Source organism: Diadema antillarum, unplaced genomic scaffold (genome assembly GCF_040938485.1).
Source record: "Diadema antillarum isolate AM-2024a unplaced genomic scaffold, OU_Dant_1.0 seq00001125_RagTag, whole genome shotgun sequence".
Classification (NCBI taxonomy): Eukaryota; Metazoa; Echinodermata; class Echinoidea; order Diadematoida; family Diadematidae; genus Diadema; species Diadema antillarum.
The window spans coordinates 17,241-41,950 of NW_027271939.1; the positions used below are offsets into that span (position 1 = coordinate 17,241).

Here is a 24,710-nt window from a genome sequence, read left to right on the forward strand (position 1 = left end):
GTTCTATAAAGAGCTGGAGTGGAGAAAACGGGGGGGGGGGGGGTAAGAACTAGACAAATGTTATTATTATTGCATGTGATGAGAAAAGATAGACAGGAAAATCTGGCATGGACAGGAAAGACAGAGCAGAAAGAGGGACAGAGGAAGGAAACGGATATATTGGAGGACCAGTCTAAGTGCATGGATAAAAGAGAGAAGTACATAGTACAGTGCGAGGTATAGTAGCAGGCTATAATAGAAAGAGAGATTGGTGGTTGCCTGCATCCATCTATTGCCCGCATCTCCGGATACAGTACCTAAAAGGAGAGAGAGGAAGGGGGCGAGTTTTAAGTCAACTGGCTTGAAAGAAAAACTATCATTATCCGACGTGAAGGCTAACAGATAATGTTACACGACGGTTAGTCTATTAACAAAGAAAGAAATGTGGCATGTATATGTACTCGGGCGAGCAGTGAGAGCAAAAATATACTGACTGCATTTACATTCTGAATGGCGGGTTGGTTTGTGTCTTTGTGGCTGGCTTTTTTTTTTCCTTTCTCCTTCGCGCCTCTGCGCTCCATCATTCTGCGGCTTTAAATGCCATGTTTCCTGTGACATTTTGGGCTCCTTCAAAAGCAAACAAACCAAAAGGCTGATCTAAATTTCTTTGCTTCCAAGTCTGGTGCGAAGGAGGAAAAGTGAAACGAAGAAAAAAAATATATATCGAATTCACTACGCCACCCTCTCCCTCCGCCGCCGTCGCCCCCCCCTTCTTTATACTTATGCCACTTCTTACCCGTGCGTTTGCCCTCTTTCTTCGAAGTTCGATCACAGCATCTGCCCGCGTTAAATGTCAAGCGGGTGATTTTCCCGTTCGTTCTCTTTTGCAACATTTTTCTGTTTCTCTTTCCTTCAAAAATCGAGTACGGTTGACCGGGACTTCCGCCTACTTAACAACGAACACTCTCTTTTCGCGAGGCGCCAAAATACCCGCCAGCGCGTGGCGGTTCACCTGTGTGTCTGGTGCGGCACGCTGTGTAAAGTATCTATGGCCGACTTGCGTAAGATTATATTATTGGTAATGTCAACCTTCGAGTAGAATCGTGCATGTTGAATGTCAAGACACCTTATTCAAATATGACGCGATAAAGCTGAAAGTGGGTTTAACCGTTGATGTGGAATATGTACATTGACATAGAAAGTGTTCCTTCTTAAAATCACAAGAACATTCAGAAGAAAGGAACGGGGAGGGGATCAAAATACCCCCGAGGAGTATAGTTGCGGACGGAGACACGCGGTCTGTTTTTAGATTAAAACAGGACCAGCACACCGAGGTGTCATTCATAAGGTATCATCACAATTGGCCTCAGATTAAAAAAATATGAAATTTCCCAGCGTTTTCCCCCATTTCCCCATGCTTCCTTGAATTTCATACACATCACACACCTAACAAAGCACATACTAACAGACATTTGCGATGCTATTTTGTTATCATTTTTATCAAAATTCTTAACATAATTATTATTGTTATTATTATTATTATTATCATTGTTATTATTATTATTATCATTATTATTATTATTATCATTATTATTATTATTATTATTATTATTATTATTAGTATTATTGTTATTATTATTATTATCATCATCATTATCATCATCATCATCATCATCATCATCATCATCATCATTATTTTCCGTGAAATTTTCGAGGCAGCTGGTAAGGGCATTGTTGTTTTCGAACGTCAGCATATCTCAGAGAGTGTACGAAATGAACAGTTTCCCGTAGTATATTACTCTGGGGCCATCAAACGCATCAAAGACGGAGGGTGATTTCAAAAAGGAAAATGAGATTACCGTACACAATTATGCAATCAATGGAGATATGGCTGTTAATTGGCAGCTCAGGGGGGGGGGGGGGGGGCGGGGGTATCAGCAAGGTACTCGATAAGAGGCAAAGAGACTTGAGTTTGTCTCGTAAACTTTTTCTCTCAGCACTCCTATTTTGCGCCGGGCTGGAAAACGTGGGCTGGAAAGTTTGTGTGAGAGTTAACTGATTGCTCAAGGGAACCGGATGTGCCATACAAAAACTATAGTTAATGACAATACAATGGAGTCAAAGGGTTAAAGGGAGCGTATGGTTTTGGTCGAGATGGAGCTTCAGGGTTTTGGGGGTTGTTTTTTTTTTTTTGTTTTTTTTTTGTGTGTGTGTGTGTGTGTGTGAAATAATGAGAAACCTCTTACGAAATATGAAAGAGCATATACACTTCTTAGAGGAATTCGAAGTAGTTTATTTCATGAAAATTGGTTTTGAAATGCCTGAGCTATCCAAAACAAAGCAATCAATAAATGGTGGGACCCACCTATACTAGAATCGCTTTGTTCGCTTTGTTTTTTTTAATCTATTTCAAAACTAATTTTTGTTAAATAAACTTTGAATTCCTCCTTGAATTGTATGCTTTTTTAACATTTCATAGAGTGAATTCTAAGTATCTCGTAAATAACTAAAAACTGAATCCTCACGTCAACCAATATTATACCATTCCTTTTCGGGAGAAACGGCGACAAGGACATAAAAAATGTCTCTTGATTTTTTTTTTCAGGGGGGGGGGGGGGGTGGGGGAGAACACACGTCAACTCTTTCATTAAAGAAGTTATGTGTGTTTTTTTTATAAATGATGTGAGATAACAGCTTGTTAGGAATGGAAATAATGCCAAAAGCTTCCGGAGGGTATGTGGGGGTGAGTTTATAACTTCCGTTTTCATGAGTGCATGTGACTACATAAAGTTTTGATTTATTGCTTGAGACCAGCCAGCCATAGAGGGCGGAATAGAACATGTGGAAATTCAAGGTCGTATATATGAATATGACGAAAAGTTGGCGCTTATAGGAAGCGTCATTTTATCTGTATAGTTAATTGCCGCGACGCGATCCGACAGCTCTCGGAAGCACACATAACTCCACGCCGCCATGTTGTTTTTTCGTCTTTCCGTCTAAACATGATCAAAAATTCGAGACTTTCCTTCAAGGCCGCGTAAGATGAGGAGAAGATCGCTGGGAATGCCACTGCGTATTTTTATCATGATCAAATAAAGTGAGACGACATACTCAATTTTTAGTCATTCCACGACGAGAGAAGAGCAGGAAACTAATATTTCATTAATGATGGAAAAGCCCCGCCAAATGCAATTGCACTGCTGATAACTCAATAATAACGCTGACACTTTCTTGTAATTCAATGATGTTTGGGCGTTTCGGAATATTGACGATTCGACGTCATTTTTTTTTTCCATTTCAAGGCAACAACAATCTTACAAAATAGATAAAAAGAATGTTCCTAACGGATTTTTGTTTGTTTTGTTAGTTTATCTTTTTTTGTTACTTGGGGTGTTTCATTTTGTCTTTTCTTTTGCAAATAGGGGTTATTATTATTTTTGTTGTTGTTGTTGCTGTTGTTGTTATCATTATTATTATTATCATTATTATTATTATTATTATTATCACACTGTATTATTATTATTATTATCATCATCATCATTGTTATTATTATTTACATATATAAAACTGCCAAGAGCTTAGTATACCGTTTTAGACGGAAATACTGCAAATCAATAACTGCAAAAGTTGCGGATGCAAATGAATATTTAGGACTATGGCAGGCACTGCTGTCAGTTATTTTCTTGCAAAATAAATTAGCAGCCCCAGTCGATAAAAGCTGCTCAAACATGTATAGTCCTTCAGCATGCATGTTGAGAATCAGTGTATACAACCAGCATTAATGTTGCGTTATGTTTGGCCTAAAGGAGGTTCAAGGGATGGGGTCATAATCAGTCTCATTCCCTTTGAAATCGTGTCCCATGCCGCCATTCAAAAGTCTTTGTGCCAAACTGGATCTGGCTCCTAAATAGGAAGAAATCTACGTATCATTCATGTTCATGTTTTGTTTCATAATGACCAGCCACTCTGTAAGGAAGATTGCTTATTATGTCTTTATGATGGTAATTACTACTCGCAATCCCTACTTATAAAAGATAAGCGGTACATAGTACATAATGGTAAAGACACAGAGATGCACGAATAGATATTGCGCAAGGATTAGTGAAAAAAAAAAAATTATACCCGGCTGGACATGCCTGGATAATAATCTGACATATTGATTTGTAAAGAAAGAAATATTCAGTTTCTCAGTTATATCAGTTTTAAACATATTCACAACATACAGCATGTGCAACTCAGATTTACACTTTTGCACCTATTTCGGGACGGGATTAATTGTTGTTTTATTTGTTTTATCATAGAGTGAAATTCAATTTCATTTGATGTATGAATAAGCAAATTATACACGGCATTAGTATGTTAGAGTTCAAAATGAATCTTCAGTTTATCCAGAAAGGTGGCGGCATTGAACACCGATCATGACAGACACAAATGCACCTGTGGAAATCTTGTGAGTGTGTGTGTGTGAGTGTGTGTGAGTGTGTGTGTGTGTGTGTGTGTGTGTGTGTTTGTGTGCGTGCGTTCCTAGAAAACTGACAGCTGTTTGAATAATTAAATAGCCAGTAGGAACTACAGCTTTTGAACCTTCTTGGGTACATCGGGTCAATCTCCCTGGTTTATAGAAGCCACTTTGCTGTCCATGGCATCCCTGGTGTGGAGCGTTACCTTTTGCGACCGACTAACAATGTGCGCTGTTCCTTTCCTTTCGTTTCCTCTTTTCTTTTTAGTTTTAGTTCTTTTTGTTTTCTCCCATTTTCCTCAATGCCTCTCTCTGATTCGTATTCTCTAGTCAGCTGGGTCTGTTGAGCTACTGGCTCATAGAAAGAAAGGCAGTCCTTTTAAAAAAAAAAGAAAAAAAACAGTTCTAGACACAACCTGTTGATCCGAGTGTGACATCCACGCTGCGTATTTCCCCCCACAAGATGGCGCACTATTTATATCTTCTTTCTGAAAAATTGATGCGTGCACTTGTACTATCTGCGGGTCCGGGTCGAAAACCCCTGATGCACGAAAAGAAGATTTCTGGCTCGATGCTCGAACAAGTCCGTAAAACCTTTCGTGCTGTATGTCAGTGAGCTAGGGGACAGCTTGATCTACGCATTGACCATTCCACTTGCAGGAATTTAAGAAACTTATGAAGTCGTCTACGTATTAGAAGCGCTCGCTGCCGTCTTAAACTTATAACTTGCCATCGTGTACATGGAGTATGACAGATAACGTGTACATATTGTGCAGTGTATCAGGTGTTGTGAAGCAACGCGCGCTTTGGACTTCCGGTTTACGGAAAGTATAGAACGTTAAATTGTGTGTACTTTGGACCGCTGAACTGCTGAGTGACTTGCAACCCACGCAGTCCTAGTCCGCTCCCAGACAAGCCGCAGAACAGTGACAACAACTCAACCGAAGAGAGAGTGCGGTGGCTTCATTGTTTGTGGCAGTAAGTCAATCATTTGTAAACTATCACCTCCGCGCTTGATGTACTGAGCTTTATACTCCCTCTCCCATATTTCAGAAACAATCTGAGAAAAGAGTATATTGGACGAAAATTATCTGTTTTTTCTTTTATCCGCAACAGAGCAATCTAGACTTTTATTTGCGATGAGACAGGGAGAGAGATGAAGAGAGGGAAAGAGAAGGATGGGGATATTTTAAGTTGAAAAGAAAAAAAAAAACTCGAGAAGATTACTCTGCGTTTCACTCATTTTACCCCCCCCCCCCCCATATTACTCTTTTCTGAGTAGAAGCACGCTGTTCAGGAGACAGACGTGACTCCCACACAATGACAAGCTGTGCTTGAAAGTCGTGTTCAATTTAAGCAAAACGACAATATGTGTTAGGATCACACACGCCTATCAAGATGTAGAAAAAGCGATTCCTCGCATAGCGTCACTTGTCATATCATGGTTTAGGTAGAGAACAGGAACAACTTTAAAGTCAATTAACGTCGATCCTTGCAACTGTTTATGGGTTATTGGTGCTTATAAAGCTAACAGAGGGGGTTCTGCCCCTCATACATGTGTAGGCCTATATATATATATATATATATATATATATATATATATATTTCTTTTTTTTTCACCGGGCGCGCACCCCTTCTATATTTTTTTTTTTGTTAAAAGAAATAAAAAGAAAAAATGCATGCCCCCACCCCCTTAATTTTGGAAAGGCGCCTCCCCTTTACGGAATTCCTGGATCCGCCCGTGATAGAGGCTATCTTTAACAAGAGAAACTGCATTAAATGTTGTGAGAAGCAAACAGATCAAAAGAATTGGGCCACATACCGGACAAGGGAATACCACATTGGCTGCAGCATTTCAACATTTGCATTTTATAACAATGCCTTTTCACCTAGGGGTCAAATTATGCTTCGATGTAAATGTCAAAGCTTGCACGTAGTAATGGTCATCAAAGTTAAGTGATGCCTTTGTTTACTAAGCGGCAATAACATTTTATTAGCATAATTTGTATATTTTCTTCTTGCAGACTTGATCGAAACGCCTGACAATCATCTGTTACGAGAAGCATATTGTTCTGGTGTAGAGGCAGGCGAGAGTGAGCACATGTACTTCTGTCGACACACACTCTTTGGAGGTTCACTTGATAAATAGTCACACAACGCTTGTGGCGTCTTCTATGCTTTTGTTTCGTGAGGATACTCGTCTGTACATTGTGAAAGAAAGAAAGTAAAAAACACACAAACACATATTTTAATGTAGAGTGTGTCCTTGGGGAAAGAACAATAAGAAGATTTCCGACTTGAACCTGAGAACAACAAGCAACATATTCATAGGCTAAATAAGACCAAGTTGACTAAGCTGGGCAGACATGTAATGGAGGAGTTGCCTAGCAACATCGTTCAAGTGTCCCCAGAGATGGCGAGCCAGTCATCGAGCGACGTGATGATTGAGGAATCGGAAGATGCCTCGAGACAACCAAATAAGAGGGATGAGTATTTGTCAGATGGGAGTGAGCAAGCACAGAGGAGTTTGTTTCAGGGAGGTCACGTGACAGACGACGGAAGTACGGGGTCGAGTCAGATGATGGAACGTAAATGGACCATCAGGGCAGAAGTGGCGCTTCCTCATGGCGACAGTATGAGTCACATGGCTGGTACTCCAAGCGGCATGGTGGCGATTGGGTGCCACAGTGTGAAGGGGCTGTTGTTATATTCACCGGACGGAAAGCTTCGGCAGACTGTATTGTGTGATATCAAGGTCATCGGGCTTGCCTGCCTCTCCGACAGTCGGTACGTGGTGCGCTACGGTGCGAACAACATCTCGCTGTATACTTCCGAGTGGGAGAGGCTGGAGACGGAGTTCGACACCCCGTCAGACACTGAAGGGGGAAGTGGTGGCCTTACTGTCGACAGCGAGGACGGAATCTACGCCAGCTACTGGATGACAGAAACGATTCACGTGTTCACCAAAGAGGGGGGAGCGCCGATCAGGGTCATCTCTCTGAATGGATGCACACCTCAGCAAATCTTCGCTTTGAGGTGCAAGCGCGAGTTGGTGACGAGAATATGGAGGAGCGTCGTGTGCGTTGACGCGCAGAACGGAAACGTGACGCGTAGTAGTCTTAAATTCTCCGCGCCCACCTCTGCCGTTCCGTACCCGGCTGTCTGTCGCGACGATTCGGTCATCATTGCTTGGGTGAAGCGCGAAGAGGGGCGCGTCGACATCGAGAGATACACAAATGAATTGGAGCGTGTGTCGAGCCTCGTCGTCGATCACGGTATACGTAAATCGAGTAGAGATTGGTATTACGTGCGAGAGTTGGAAACTGGTGATATCGCATTTTGCACTCCCGACAGTTTCTATGTTTTTGCAAAACACGTTGATAAGTAAGAATTGAGACACACGCCAATCGTATTCCTTTGAAACACACACACACACACACACACACACACACAAACACAAACAAACAAAAGTAAAACCTCCTCCTGGAATATAGACACTAGTTCAGGATGTGGTTACTGCAATGAGATAATCGATACCGTGCACTAGTGAAGTCTTTCAAGGTACAGATCACGGTACCAAACACTTTTCCTTGCTAAGTAAAAACGTTGGCATGATTTTATAAATCTACTGTAAGAGAATCGAATGCATGCATTTAACATCACTTCTGAGGATTTTTCCTAATGGTATCGTAATTCTAACCTTAGGTGTTCTTTTCTGGGCGATAACGTGTGCCACGTTAACGGGTACAGATGCCGTGCAATAAAGAATTCTCCGAGTCAGAGATTGTTGTTCTGTTGCCAAAATGGATTAGTAAGACCAGGGAGGTGGAAGCATCGGACCTGCTTGGTACTATATAAAAGATGTTTGTAGTGGCAAAATCGTCCTCCAACCTATACACGATTGCGCATTATTTAACAAATTGACAACGAAAAGGGAAAAACAGAAAATACAGTGTGTTCACTGACCCACATTACACAACGGTTACAGCTCGTTATTCCGAAGGTTCGTTATTCCGAAGATTCGTTATTCCAAAGGTTCGTTAATTCGAAAATGTGATAAGGTTCGTTATTCCGAAGGTTCGTTAATCCGAAAATGAAACAAAGCTCGTTATTTCGAAGGTTCGTTACGGGCCCTATTTCATTGTCGGATCAACGAACCTGCGGAATAACGAACCCTATATCATTTTCGGATCAACGAACCTTCGGAATAACGAACCCTATTTCATTTTCGGATAAACGGACATTCGGAATAGCGAACCCTGTTTCATTTTCGGATCAACGAACCTTCGGAATAACGCCACAAATGTTCGGATTAACGAACCCTTTTTTCATTTTCGGATAACGAACCTCTAGGTATAGGGAATTTGTGTGTTTCGGATGAACGAACATTCGGAATAACGATCAGCATCCTTTACAACGACTTCCTTTTGTTTCCACTTAACATGTGTTGCATGTTTATAACAATACCCGATGCCAATTCTCTCAATCAACTGAATGGATTTTGCAGTTATGGTAGGCTTGAACCAGCCATTTTCCTCTCAAAATTGTATTCACTAACAGTAAAAAAAAAGAACATTTAACAAAAAACAACAACAACATGAAATGTGTTAAGACAAGTGTGAAAGAGACAAAGGATGACTGATAAAACAACAACAACAACAGCAAACCAGAAACAGCATGTTTCACAGACCCCCAATATTTTCAATGTTGTTATTTTTCCGGTTTAATTTTACTACTTTTTGTACCTCAGCGAGCCCGAGCTTCTGTGCCTCTAGTGCCCTGGTTATACCTCAATCCCCTCCCCCCTTTCCTGTCCACCTCTGTCTCTTCATACCCATACCTTCCTCATGTCCTATAGCATCTACGTATCTTTTCTTCCCTTTACAAGAGAGCTGGATCGTGATTGCTAATGTGCGCCCTTGTGATGTGCGTGTATGTGTGTACTACTGTGTCTTTTTTTAATCTCTTAGGCAAATTGTCCTGTCTTTTTTGTGCGATTTGATTTTTTTTCAATTCCTTTGTGAGGGGACTGAGTACTACACGCTCTGCTGTTTTTAACAGTTCCCGCCACTTCAAACAATATTGTTTCTGAGTTTACTGTAATGATATAGCACTTATTTGTATTTCTGTTAATAATTTACCTGTGTCTTTATACCATGTTATTATGTTCATGTTATTGTTGTACTGATGTCGTGACATTTTGTATACGCGAACATTTTATTGTTTTTCTAATTTGTTGGAGACAAAATAAAATCAGCTTGAACTTGAACTTGGAAGGGGAGGTTCCTTTTTGTTGCTGTTGTGTGTATACGTATACCACGGTCAAGACGCAGCTTCTCCTTGTGTGTGGGGAAAAAAATCAAACTTATACGCGTTAAAGAGTAAAACTAGAGGGATAAGAATGTAGCCCAATATCAAATTGCGATTGATAGATTGAAATAAACAGAAGTAAAGTAACGGTTACACCATTTCGTTCTGTTCTTTTTTTGTACAGAAATAAAAGGAAAAAAATTCCTCTCATTTTCGCTGATATGATGTTACCCAATTATGTGTACCTATTTTTTCGTGAAAAGTCAAGGAACTTACACGTTTCCTTTGTGACTGGCAACATATATACACGTATATATATATATATATAGAGAGAGAGAGAGAGAGAGAGTAAAATTTTCAAATTCTGAGTAAGTTTTCCCTTCACTCTCATTTCCAGCACCACCACAGACACTAAAACGTTTTGTTTAATGCAGCCAATTCTTCATTCCAATTTTGATCAGCGATATAGGAATTTCGTACAAATACGCATACAATAACATTCCCTCTTTCTTCATGTACTGTCAGTACAGGGAGTTTTCGCTACACGACGGGAAGACCGAGAATACGCGGAAGCAATCAGCTTTGACAGTCCCCGTACTCGGACTCCCGTCCCCATATCTAAAGCAGTTACGTCACGACGGGAACGTATGGACAACATCGCTGATTGGCTGGCTGGCTTGCTGGCTGGCTGGCTGGCTCACTCGCTGCCCAGCATCGGAACCGAACGCTATTTTGGCCGAGTGCCGTACTTGTTTTCCCCAGGACGGGATGTTTCTCGGCTTTGATCATGCGCAGAAGCAAATTTTGCACACGGCACGCTAAACTCCCGGCCGCGTCGTGCTTGCGAAAACTCCCTACTATCTCTTTGTCTCCGGGAAGGTTTAGAGAGGTTGCTCTCTTTAACTAACTTGGTCTTGGATTCACTCTGTGTCATATTCGAAAATCGAAAGGTCGCAACAGTGAACGACCGAATGTCAACTGCAGCGTGACGAAGTCAATAGCTGTCGGCGGTGATGAGATCAAAGCAGTAAAGCATCTTAAAATGTTTTTGTGACGCTTTTGATAGAAACAGGTGCATGAATTAATTAACCAGCTATGAATTTTCATGTATAGTAGGTTCATAGCTCATGTAATGTGCACATGGACACTAATGTCCTTTTTTATTTCTCAGTTGGGCAGGCACTTACTGAAGCGGCATAATGCATAGGCTTGCTTGACATAAATTTTTATGGAATTCAGTAATCATGTCGAAACAAAAGATGAACTTGCAAAGATCAGGTTACGAATACAGCCCCTCAATATCAGTTCTGTAATGTATTGAGATTTTATGTAAGCTTTGTTCACAAAAGTTGCCCGTAACAACTACAAAGCTTGCCGAAGGGTTGCCCGACCTAGCTATAGATATAGCAATACTTAGGCGAATTCCTGCCTATGGAAGTGAATGGAAGGGAGCAAGTGAATACAATGATTTGTTTCTAGGCTGTTGGAAGAGAAACATCCCTAATTGTGATAAATTGCAGAAACGGTCTATTAACACTTATGGAAAGACATTAATTTCATTACTCGGCATTGAATACATCGGTAATCTTTTCTATCGGTATTGCCAAATACCACTTTTACTGTTAAGGCGGATGTCCTGGTAAGCACCTGTAATAAAGATTACTTGAATAATCATTACATCACAGATGCTTGACTATAAAGCCCTGTTGCTACAAAATAACACCTTTTTTTCTGTTCATGCGCAAAGTGGAACCTCGAACTGGCTTTTTGTTTTCGTCAAAACTTCCGCCAGAACCAGGGAGAGACAGCCGCTAAATTTCTCACAGTAACTGTTGCCAATTTTAGGAATCCTCCAGGGGCCAATCAACAAACTTGATTCGTTGCTGACGTCATTCCTGGGGAAATTTGTTTTGATAACATACTACTAGTCCATGACAACATCAACTTGAACTCAACCTACAAAATTACTGCACTTTTCGTAATTGATGGTAGCATAACAACAATTTCTCTATAAAATTATGGCACATTAGCCATTTAATCAGTACAGGTTGAAAGTTCATGGTATAAGTTTGGAAGAAATTCTGCTATACACACACAAACGTACCCATATTCCAGTTAATTTCATTTAATTTCTTTATTTACGCACGGCACATACTTCAATCCGGGGAATGTTTTCCGCAGGTCTGTGCGGATAAATTGCAACATAAATGTAGCATAACTGCAAACAAAACTCATATATACATATATGTATAATATAATATAATATAATATATATATATATATATATATATATATATTGTATATATATATATTGTATATATATTGTATATATATATATATATATATATATATACTGATACATACATATAGATGGTATGTACAAAACATTTAGAATGCCTAGAACTGCCTAGGTTTAAGGAAGATTAAAACAAAATGGAAATTGAGGAGGAACATTAACAGACAAAAAAAAAATACGATAGGCTGGAGGGAAAACGTAAAACACAAATTGGAATCACTTTATTTGATCCAAGCAAAAGGGATAGCAAAAGTTGCTGTAAGAACAGTTACCATAATAACCAATGAATGTCATGGTAACTATATGTTATCTGCCACTAAATGTTAACGACTTTTTTTTCCAGATTAAATTCTTACAATAACAATTGTACAATATTATGGTAACAGTACACAACGTCCGCGCGTTGCAGGGGGTGATGTTCGACCGTTACCCCTCCAGTACTGTACATGACAATAGAATTATTAATTCTAATGAAAATCAGAGGGGGGGGGGGTGAAGAGGTGTATGTTCCCATCTTGCATAATCTCCGAAAGTGAACTGTTCATGTAAACTCGCCTACTCAAAACAAACTCTTTCCCACAAACTCGTGACTGATGTAGTCTCAAAGTAACAAGAGAAGAGTTACGAGTAGGACCAACAGCGTAATAATGATCCATGTCAGTGATTAGAGAGGCACTGCAATATGAATCTGGGAACAATAAAAAATGTTATCAAACTTGCAAAATGGTTTTAAGCATAACGAAAAACTAATTGCTGTTTTAAATCTGCCAATCAGGACACAAAGGAGTGATAAAGTTGATGAGTTTGTGGTATGATAGCTAACTATCTATTAAAGTCAGCACAAAGTTTGCAGGTCCGAGACTACGGATAATGACGTACTAACGGTGTCATGTAGTCCCTCGCACCACCGGAAGTATTAGGAATAACAACCGGAAGAGCTGAAAGAGGGGTGGATGAGGGATCCTGGTTACTGCCAGGCACCAAATAGCTTGAACACTCGGATCAGGAATCTATAAAACCAGAAGATACAGGAGATTTTGCTCATACTCACTCAGGAGGCCCAGAGGGAGATATCACAAAATTGCGATATCTCTTGGTAGTCGCCACCATGGATGCCTTGAAATCTTCTTTGCTCATCCTCGTCCTGGCGGCTTTCACTGTCTCAGGTAAGAACAATATTCAACGCGCAGTTTTTAACTAGCATTGGCCACTCACAGCAGGCACTATAATTAGATAGAGGATTAGTTTAAACAATATAAACCGTGTATATTACGTAGGTCTAATGTCCAGTCTAAACCGCTGGATTACGATTAGATAGAAATGTGTCTACCGGTGAATAAGGGAAAAGAGATACATAATTACAAAACTGTTTTTGTTTTTGTCTAAATGGAAATTTCTGCGAAATTGAATTCCTATCATCAATAACTTTTCAATCACGTAAATTGGAACACGCGCCAGCACACACACATGACATGTTCTCTGTTTCGGATGAAACACAGTGACTACACTTACGTCTGTCAGACACATGAATTGTTTGTTTGTTTGTTTGTTTGTCTTTATGTATGACCTTTTTCTATGCACTGTTACATTTATGTTCTCGCAATTGATTAGGGGCATTATCACTAAAACTTGTTTATTCTGTACGGGCTAAAAAGCACACTTAGTCACTTGTGCGAAGTATCAGTTTTCCAGCTACTTAATTAGATCGAATAATGTAAGCCATATGTGTCTCAATAAAGTCAAGAATTACTTTCAGTTGCATGCTTTTGCCCATCATTGCATATACATGCAAAATAATCAATCTTTTTCATGCACACACCGTATGCTATCAATGACCTGCAAACCTATCCACGGCACATTCACACAAGATCGGTACTCATTGTGAATGTTCTCGATAAGAGAAATATGCGTTGAGTTGTAGTAGATTGATCTGTAAGCAAGCTCACAGGTGAATGCACGGACGTCGTTTTAAGACGATGTTGTTGATTGAGCTTGATATTTTATAATCGCAGGACATGCCCGAAGGCCTTGGGATCGATCCCACAGAGGCTCATGGCGGGAGAGCCCCTTCCATGGGCGTCAAGACGAAAGGGGACCTTTCCGGGGAGGACCAGGAGGCGAGAGGCGTTTCGATCCTTCTCGGTTCAGTGGATTCCGACTCCCCGTTGGTTCTGGAGTGGAAGGTGGTGAGATGGGCTCGAGATGGCGAGAGGGAAGACCATTTTCCGGCTTTTTCCGAGATGTGAGCAGACACATGGAAGGTCGTCGCGACGGACCAGAAAGGGACATGCCTCCAAGGCCCTTCCACGACATGATGGGACCAGAGAGACGCGGGGAAGAGGAAGGATCGAGGAGATTCCCCCCTCATCCCCACCACCATCGTCACCGTCCTCCTCATCCACACCATCACCACCACCACCACCACGACCACCACCACCATCACGGTAGGCACAATGAAAGCGAGAGTTCCAGCGAGGAGAGAGACTACAACGGCACCAGCCCATTCCCCCTCAGGGACGGCTCATTTAGACGACCCCCTTTCTGGCATCAACGTCCCGGCAAACGCAACTGCACTAAAGATGGACGTGGCGGATTCAGTCGCGAGGACCGCCCCAGTCGATGGCAGTGGAGACAAGATGGCGGAGGTCGTGATCACCGCCACCATGACAAGCGTAATGAAAGTGAGTGGTCTAGCGAAGAGAAGGACATCAACGCTACCAGCATCAATGAAGCTCCATTTCGCCGACCTCCCTTTTGGCGACAGCGTCCTGGCAGACGCAACTTCACCGAAGATGGACCACGCGACTTTGGTGGCGAGGGCCGGCCCGATCGATGGCACTGGAGACAGGATGGCAGGGACAACATGAACGGCGGTCGTCCTCCTTTCCAACGACCGGGTCCACGTGGTCCACATGACAACCGAGGAGGATGGCCATTCGGTCGTTGGGATGCCGAGAAACCAGAGGGCGAAGGGCCGTCTCGTTGGGATAGTGAATCAACCACGGCTCGTCCTCAGACTGAAATTGTTAAAATGGAGGACATCGGGAACGAAAATGATATCTACAAAGTTGACGTAAATGTGTAGTGCATATACTTTCGCCTCATATTTCCTATCCTCTTCAGAAAGTGGTCTTAACATTTCTAAACATCACTGCGATATCCTCCGAGAGCTCAGAACAATGTGAGATTTACATTTAGGCTTATCAGTTCAAAAGGAAGTGATAGACAAATTTAGACCAATGTATATTTTTTTTAGGAATACTTGTGTGACTTAGAAGACTTTAAGTGCATCACTGGTCCAATTCCAATGAAAGTTAAAAGTGTTAGTAAAACACTCTACAACAATGAGGCAAATAGATGTAGAATTTGGATGAGAAGATTTGAAGCTGGTAGGAAATTATTAGCTAATAAAATGTGAAATAGATTGAAAGAAAAGACAGAACTCTCTTTCAGAGAAATTCTTATCCCGAAATGCTATGCTGATGCTTGAGGAGGAAGTGTGTTTGTGTTTTATGTTTGTATGTGTGTGCTTGCGTGCGCATGTGAATGAGCTAATGTACATCAAATATCACTTTGCTGCTTAAAAGAATATTTTGATGACAACAGACACGAACACACAAACCATGGATGATTTGTTCATATATTTGTATGTATATATATATATATATATATATATATATATATATTTATTCATTTATTTATTTATTTATTCATGAATGTGTTATAAGAGAATACAACAGGACACACATACTCACTCATATATATACATGTATATATATTAATATATGAATGTGTTTTAAGGGAATACAACAGGACACACACACACACACACACACACATATATATATATATATATATATATATATATATATATATAGATGTAAAACTTGATTATGCCCTAAATATGCGCAAACATTTGTTAGATATAAATCGCACATGGAACATCATTGACCCTTGTCTCTCTGTACTCTTTCAACGCTCAGACCAGAAAACAGGTTTGATATATATATATATATATATATATATATTGAAACAAGGAAGGAAAGTTTTCGCTATATATATATATATATGTATATATATATATATATATATATATATATATATATATAAGTTACAAAACTGCAACAAAGTTCATGCTGTATTCACCAACGGTTTATTTCTTCACACAAATTTTCGAGCGTCTCGCCGCCCTTTCTCACGTGTTGGGCTCGAAAATTTGTGTGAAAATTTGTGTGAAGAAATAAACCGTTGGTGAATATGTTGCAGTTTTGTTACTTATCTTTTTATTTTGCCAACACGTGGACTACCTTATCAACACACACACACACACACACACACACACATATATATATATATATATATATATATATATATATATATATAGACGTATAGACGTATATACAACGTTCATATTGTAATCACAGTTTATTTCGGCACACAAATTTTCGAGCGATTCGTTCTTTATCAAGTGTTCTTGATTCTCGGAGAAAAACAATATTGTTCTCTCAGAATCAAGAACACTTGAGAGAGATTGAATCGCTCGAAAATTTGTGTGTCGAAATAAACTGTTGGTGATTACAGCATGACTTCGGTTTCGGTTTTATTTTTGACGGTATTATTACACCAACACGTGGACAACTCACTCATTTTACATGTCATAAATATTGAAAAATTACCCTGTAGGTCTAAACTTCTCTGATTGAATAAGAATAAATGCTTATTTTTATTCAGTCAGAGGATATTAAACTTACAGTGTAATATTTTAACATTTACCTTAATTTCGTTATATTTATGTTTGAATATCATATTATGATACACCATGATGCGATGTATGATTGTACATTATACGCTAGTGAGTGGTATCGTAACGGTTTTGTGATTGTGTGTTGTTTTGTATGTATCATTGTATATGTAGAAAAAAATTAAGATAGAGAGAAAAACACATGCCATAGTAAAAGAATCGAATAAAACACGTTTAAATGAAAAAAAAATGCAATCACACACACACACACACACACACACACACACACACACACACACAAGCACACACAAGCACCAGCTGCTCGTACGAACACAATGGAATACAACAGAAAATCGATTACTTCGTTGGCTCTTGTTTTTAATCATCCATGTTTCTTTTGTCTACTGCAATACAAATCAATATTCTGTCACATTGAAAGGCTGGTATTTACACTATTTATAAATTGGCAAGGAATGCACAGCTGCACTGACTCCGTAAATAAAAGGATAGAAACATGTAAGAAATGTCAGACGTCATTGTCAAGAAAGTACAGTATCAGGGAACGACAAGATGGTATAAAGTCGAAGTGATTACTGTTCTAGAGTTCAGAAAACACACCGACCAAATGAGCGCCAGGTTCCTTACTGCACACGTGAAGACTGGATGTCACTGTTGCCGCTGAACTCGTGTCGAAACAAGCGAATGGTGTCGATGAGCTCGTCCATGCAGTCGAGGAGGGTCGTGGCGTCGCCTTGGAGGGTGGCTTGCTGGTTGCGAACTTCGGACAGCTCTCTGTCGAACCTGGACTCCGCGTCGAGCAGCTTGCGGGAGAAAGACGCTGGGGAAAGCGGACGGTCAACTGGAGCCGGAAGCATGGATGCCTGGCTGCTGCTGTCGGGCGATGCAAGCGGGGTCACCTCGTTGACTTGCGACAGCATAGCGGCGAACTCGTCGACGGTGACGATGCTGGACAGCATGTCGAGGGGAATGATGCCGTCGAGCTCCTCGAGGTTGAGTGGCGCCTTGATGCTCTGCAAACTCGGCTTGGGGGCGAAGGTCAGCTGACGGCGAACACGAGGTCGTTGAGCTGGGTAGGTGACAGGTGTGGCTTTCGGCAGAGGCGCGAGAGGCGGGAGAAGGCTGACGAAGGCGTTGCCGCAGCTGTCGTAACACACCAGGGCTGGCTCGCACGCATGGGGAAGCTCGGGGCCGGGCAGGCTGGTGTGATGCGATGGTCTGACTGCATCTCCGCTGATGACACCGTGTGGCTGGTCGACCGGGCGTTTCCTCATTGGGGGCTGGGTTGGAGTGCGGGCAGGTGGCACACGGAAGGCAGCTGTATGTGGAAGATGATGGGAAATACGTAAAAGCGATTAGTAGTCAATTTAAAAAAGTAAAATAAATGAACATCGCTAGCTCATGAAGCACATAATGGACCACAAAATCTCCAATGTTGTATTTTCGTATTACGTACCAAACGATAATGACGTATGACTTATCAAACAAAAAGAAATTACTTGCTGTCATTCATTTGGTAAGTTTTGAGTTTAGCATTTGCACATATAAGATGGAAAACAATCAAAACAATTTTGCTTATTTATTTCATTGTGACATGTTAAGTTGATGGGCTGAAAACTCAGCTGTCGAAAGATGAATGGAGTACCATCTTACCATTTATTGCTACGACTACTGCCTTGCGTCTCTTGTCGCCACCATGCTGCTTGACGAGGACGTGGGTACCGAGTTTCAGCTTCTTGGCGCGGTGAACGAGGTCGGTCTCGAGGACGTCACACACCTTCCCCGCCCTCGTGCCGGAGCACAGCATCACGGAAACGATGCGGAGAGCTCCTGAAGCGGCGGCCATCTTAGAAGAGTTGAGTTGTTGAGCAGAAAGGGAGTAAGAAAATCGTCGAGAACAGGAAACCAGAGTGATGAAGTAGAGGACACGAAACTTTTTAACAGCGAAGATAATGAAGAAGCGCAATCGGATATCGAAGGAAGCAATTAGAGTCCTTCAAAGCTGTCCCCACCATTTAAAGAGTTTCAGTGACGAAGCCTGATTAGGAGGGATCTCGGTGCCTGGTTTTATCTCACCCGCTGATTGGTTGATGCTGATGAAAGCGGTAAGCCGCCGACCAATCAAAAACATGCCACCGAGGGACTCAGAAGTTTGGCGCGGGAGACAATAGCAGTGGCGTTCTTGAAAGAAGCGCTTTTGATTTGGTCGCAGAGCGTCGACACAATGGTGTTACCTGTCACTTACTGACACTGTTTTCAGTGTTTGACTTGCACAGCAAGCGTATTTTACCATACAGAAAGAATTAAGAACGACCTAAGATTGGCGGGTACAGGTACTTTTAATTGCAAGGGTTTAAACAAATCAATTACCATGGCTTGTTCGCTTCCTTTGTAAGTGTAGGTTTGAAAACGGTTTCTTTTTCAAAACTGATTTTGTTTTGAAATTGATTTTGTTCATATCAGTTAATGATGTACCATATCAATTAATGATGTACATATGATAACTTAACTTAACATAACTTCAACAACACCGGAAACATTGCAATGTTCTCGACATATCCTCATTAACATCTTTCTATCCTTCTGCCGGTGGTAATTCATTACGTGCTTTATATTCTGAAAGCATTTGTGTGTTTTAATATATCAGCTCCACGACTCAATCCCTGACTGCGCTCTCGTATAATGTTGTTGAAACTGATAAAGCAACCACTCAGTCACAGAAAAAAGTTTGAAATGTATCCTGTCATTATATACTAGTATATATATATATATATATATATATACTAGTATATATATATATGTATATAAATAAATATATATATATATATATATATATATATATATATATATATATATATATATGTATGTAGAGAGAGAGAGAGAGCAAGAAGGGGTCCCGACCATGTACAGAACCAGTGTATCTCCATTATTTATTCAATGCGAGATGGGGCAAAAAGATATATACATATTATAAATAAACTTTTTTTAATAAAAGGAAGTACTCCCAAACCAGTAATTTCCGTACATTGCAATATTCTACGGTATTCAATCATGATGTTTTTCATAAAGCTTCAATCTGACTTGATGTTAGAGGCATTTTAAACATGTAGGACGATTGGTATAGATTTTTCAAACATCAAACATTGTTCTGGGGAGGTACTTTGGTGGGCATTGGTATATTCTATGGACAAAATCAAAGCGATGCAAAGATGGGAATCAAAGCGGTTGCTAAACGACTGTTTAAATGTATCGTGTTTACCATGCTACAAGGAAACTGTATACAAGTTTAAATCCATCACGCTAAAGAAAGTCACTTCAGCTTAAAAACTTTGTATACCTTGACGCGCGATATCTATTCAAGCCTTTTACTGAATCTTCCGGAAGCCGGAATGTGTCCTCACTCTTCTACGTGATTGATAGGGTTTGCTGACACAATGAATGATCGTGTTGTCGCTATTGTGACTAGCTTCTTGAAAGTTTTACCTTCTGCTCACTTGAAAGAAGATTGGCTTTACCGCGCGTCGTGCTGCTTTGCAATTATGACTAAATAATTATCATTATGTATGTATATACATACAGGATCAGTTTATGCTTTAACTCAGCTTTATTATACAAAAATGCAATACCAGTTTGTTTCTTCATTTCTTCGTGGAGCCAATACGTGAAATATCAACATGTATGTATATATATATATATATATATATACATATATATATATATATATATATATATGCATATATATATCTGGTCATCAATTATCGCTATGCAATTGAACAATTGTGGTAGTAGGAACAAACATTTCTAACATTTTTGCATAATGTGTTTATCTTTTCAAATAAGCCCACTAGGGGTTAATAATTTTCACTGATATGGTAAGCTAAACACAATATAGCTTCAACATAAAAAAATAAAGTTTTGTTAGTATCCTTACAGCTAGTTTAGATTAATAGATAGAAAACTTCTCTCAACGACAAACGCTGCTGAACTATATTGTGCCTCTACAAATGTTGGTACCATGTTCTATGTGTTATCAGAATTATTCCAAAACCCTAAAGTACCGGTAAGGTCAGTGCTTGGTAAAATATTACGCTATTGACTACAATCTTATATCCTTTTATCCCAAAGTAAAATTGCTTTGAGTATTTGTGTGTTTGTTCGTGATTGAGAGTCGCAAAAGTTATTCGTATTTTCAATTAAGTTTTGTTTGCAGGAAAGTTGTAAAATGAGGCGAGAAGGAGACTTCTACTTCTCGCTTGGAAACGGGAACTGTTTTTGGACCGGAACGCTCATGGTAACAACATCTAATTTAGCCTAATTGATGGGTAGTCTGGTGCTGAGTGGCTGAATAGGGCAGAGCAAAAGTTCAAAGGATTACCGCGCAAGCGCGGTCCGGTCTTCATGTTGTACTCTCATGAATAGTCGCGTGTTTGGGTTAGGATTAAACTGAAAGTCATGCCGAAAGCCGCCTGAGCGGAAGTCATGGTCTATTCATGTAGGGTGAACTGCATAATGCTCACCGCATGCATTGTTCTCTCTATGACGTGCTCATGAACAAAGCAAACGATCATGAAACTATCGTCAGGCCAGGGCAACAACATCAAAAAGAAACAACAAGAAAAACCGCGTGCCTACGCGAGGTATAGAGCGGAATCATCCAATGATCGGAGACCTCATAATAATGATTACCTAACTACCCTTGTCAATATCCTGAACTGTAACATAATTAAAATATTGGCGTACCCTTGGAACCCTTGGAAAGTTATTGCGAAATACGTGCTTACCGTAGAAACCATTGTCAATGACACACAAATCTCATTACCAGAAATACATGAACTGCTAGTTTCCTGTCAAATATAGCAGGCCTAGATTCTACCACAATTAACAGTCAAAACCTGCTTTATTCAGCAGCCATTGTGTATGGCAGCTGCTTGAATTTTGCTGCCACTACAAACTTGCCAAAGAGAAATAGTTTGTTAAAGACCCTGCATACAGTAGTAATCTGGCCAACACGGACATGAGCCACATAATGTATCTTTTGTGTCCTACTTGTCAATCAACTAATTCAGCAAAGCGGTCTGTCCAAATCGTTTTTAATTTGTCTGGCATTAGGAAAGAGCCCTTGACTTGCCTCCTTTGGAAAGCAAGGGGGATTTATTTTGCCCTTAATATTATTATGTCAGTGACAAGTTGAAAAAAAAAGATCTGTATCTTTCAAAAGAAAGATGTGTCGAAAGTCTTCACATCTTTCCTATACAGTATATACGATGGCATCATGACATGTATAGCCTTACCTACGGCTCATGGATCTAACCATTTTATTTAAAGTCATAACTATTAAATAGACTGTCCGAATTTCCTTAGACTTCACTGATGTGTTATTCCATTCTTTGAATACCTCTTTAGTCATAGACATGTATTTCTTTAAAGAAATATACGGGCATTGGATTTGTATCAATTGGCTTAATCTTATAGGAAAACAGCAAAATTATCACAATCTTTAAGACTTCAACAAGCAATCCTGGTCAACACAGGGTGTGTGTGTGTGTGTGTGTGTGTGAGCGTGTTTTTAGCGCTGTTTGGAATTACGCATTTGTGTATAAGGGCCCATACTGTTTGAATATGTAACTATGATACTGTATGCATGTAGCACATTGCGCAAGTCAACTTCAAGTTTAATTGAAGATTTATATCCATTTTCGACAAGAAGAAAATAAACAACATTTTATTTAGTGACAAAAAAGTGCAAATAAGACGACTGAACAGAGTAAACAACAATTATAATTGAAACCTTGTAGTGACAATACAATTTTTGCGTGGCTTTTTTAGTGGAACACTGTTTTCCATCATTGTGATTATTTACTATTTTTGTTGCCATGACAAAGTGCATTGTTTTGTTTTTTTTTACGATATCATTCGTGTATAATATACTTTATATTGTATTGAAAAAATCCTTTATCGGACGAGTGTAAGAGAAATGAAAAAAAATGTATCACTTTGGATTATGTCAACTTTTTCTTTTCTTTTCTTTGTGATGATGGAAATAAATAAACTATTGAATTGAATTGAATTGAATTTAGAACTGACGTAGTCAACGTAAAGTATCATATTACATTGCGCAAAAAATGGAGAGACCCACTGACAAGACAATGCTATGGAATGTGGGTCCGTCTTGGAAAAGAGATCAATGAATGTGCACTGGAACAATGAAAAAGTGGTTGAAACAAGAGCTAGGTTGGTGCTATAAAGACATTGCTGACTGTAGTTTCAAGTTTAAAGGCAGATCCAGGGATGCTGGGCACTGGGGCCATTTTGTGTATGTGTGTGTGTGGGGGGGGGGGGGGCACGGGACATGGGTCAAAACTAGGACAAGTCCGCTTTCATAATTAACATGTGAAATGAGTGAATGCGGCAATATTAATAGAAAACGTCAGTAAGAGTTTGAGTCACTAATGGGTAAGAAATGCCTCTTTCAGAAGTCAGGGTAGTATATACCCCTCATACGTCAGCGACAAGGAAATGTGCACTTTTTTTCAAACATTTTTTTTTTCAAAATTCGCTTTTTATTTTCCTTATATTTTTCCACGCACATGTGACATAAAAAACCAACTGTGGTAGTCTCATCCAGCAGTGTCTGCGCAGATGCTTTAAAAATATCATAACTTTTGAACAGACATTGTCCGATTTACTTCAAACTCTCACTGATGTTTTCTGTTGATATTGCTGCTTTCACTCAATTCACATGTATATGAAGGTTGACTTGTCCTTAAAGTTTTGACCCATCTCTCAATGACCCCCTCCCCCCCCCCCATGGCCCCGTGCCCTGCATCCCTGGATCTGCCATATAAACTTTAAAGTACTGTTATCAATGTCTTTATAGCAAAAACCTATAGTTCTGTGTTATTTGGTTATAGAATAGAAGAAGAATTCTGATAAAGACAAGAGTTCTGGGACTTTGATGTCCCACCCCCCCCCCCCCCCCCGAAAGTGAAAGGGTGTGGCTAATCTAATGATGAGTGAATGGAAATCGATCTGTGAGGACGTGTGCGTTGTGCGCTCTTGATAATCCACGAGTTTTATACAGAATCTTTCACGCGCGCGGTTCAATCATGAGCTACGGATTAAGAAGCGGTGCTCAACGAAAGGAACATGCCAGAACTCCGGCGGAGAACATAGAGCGAATGGAGGACTCCCATGCTGACTTCGAGACCTTCGTCCGACAGGGAATCGCAGATATTCGCTCCATGTTCAAGGATCTCGAAAAAGCGTTAGAGTTTCAAGCTGCGCGAACCAACGATTTGGAGAAGCGAGTTGACCCACTGGAGAAAAAAATGCGGAATTTGGAACTCAGAGTTCAAAATCATGAAGCTCTGCTGGAAAAAGCCGCCGCGGCTGAAAACAAGCTGGAAAGATTTTCCCGTAAAAACAACTTTCGCATTGTGGGACTGAAAGAACAACTCAATGAGAATCCTATGGAAGTTGCTAAACAGTTTCTGTGCAGTCATTTTCATATGGAAAATCCTAAGATTGAACGCGCACATAGAGACGGACCAAAACTCCCTGGCAAACCCCGACATTTCCTGGTCAAACTACTTTCGTATCAGGATAAGAGATATGTGGTTTCGCAGCAACGACGACTTCTCGCCGGCAATGACATGTATGTCATCGATGATCTCACCAAAATGGATCGACTGGAAAAGAGTAAATGGAAAACAGAGGTGCAGAGCGCATTTCAGGCTGGAACCCGCTTCCACTTCGCTGGCGGAAGATGGAGAGATCAAAAAGGTAACCCCGCGCCATTTTATTCAGCCACCCGCAACGCCGAGAAAGCCACGCCCCAACCCAACGCTACCATTGCATCCAACGAAGAGTCACAACCCCCATCCCTGGCCCCCATGACGGAGGGAGCT

The 24,710-nt window shown here is 40.3% G+C and overlaps 1 protein-coding gene across 1 annotated transcript; it reads left to right on the plus strand.

The window, feature by feature from the left end:
- The first annotated feature begins 13,095 nt into the window (after positions 1-13,095).
- LOC139743967 (uncharacterized) lies at positions 13,096-15,498 on the plus strand. Its single transcript, XM_071654433.1, has 2 exons — positions 13,096-13,210; positions 14,057-15,498. The coding sequence occupies exons 1-2, from the start codon at positions 13,153-13,155 to the stop codon at positions 15,127-15,129; spliced, it is 1,131 nt and encodes a 376-aa protein (XP_071510534.1). The 5' UTR covers positions 13,096-13,152; the 3' UTR covers positions 15,130-15,498.
- Positions 15,499-24,710: the final 9,212 nt, after the last annotated feature.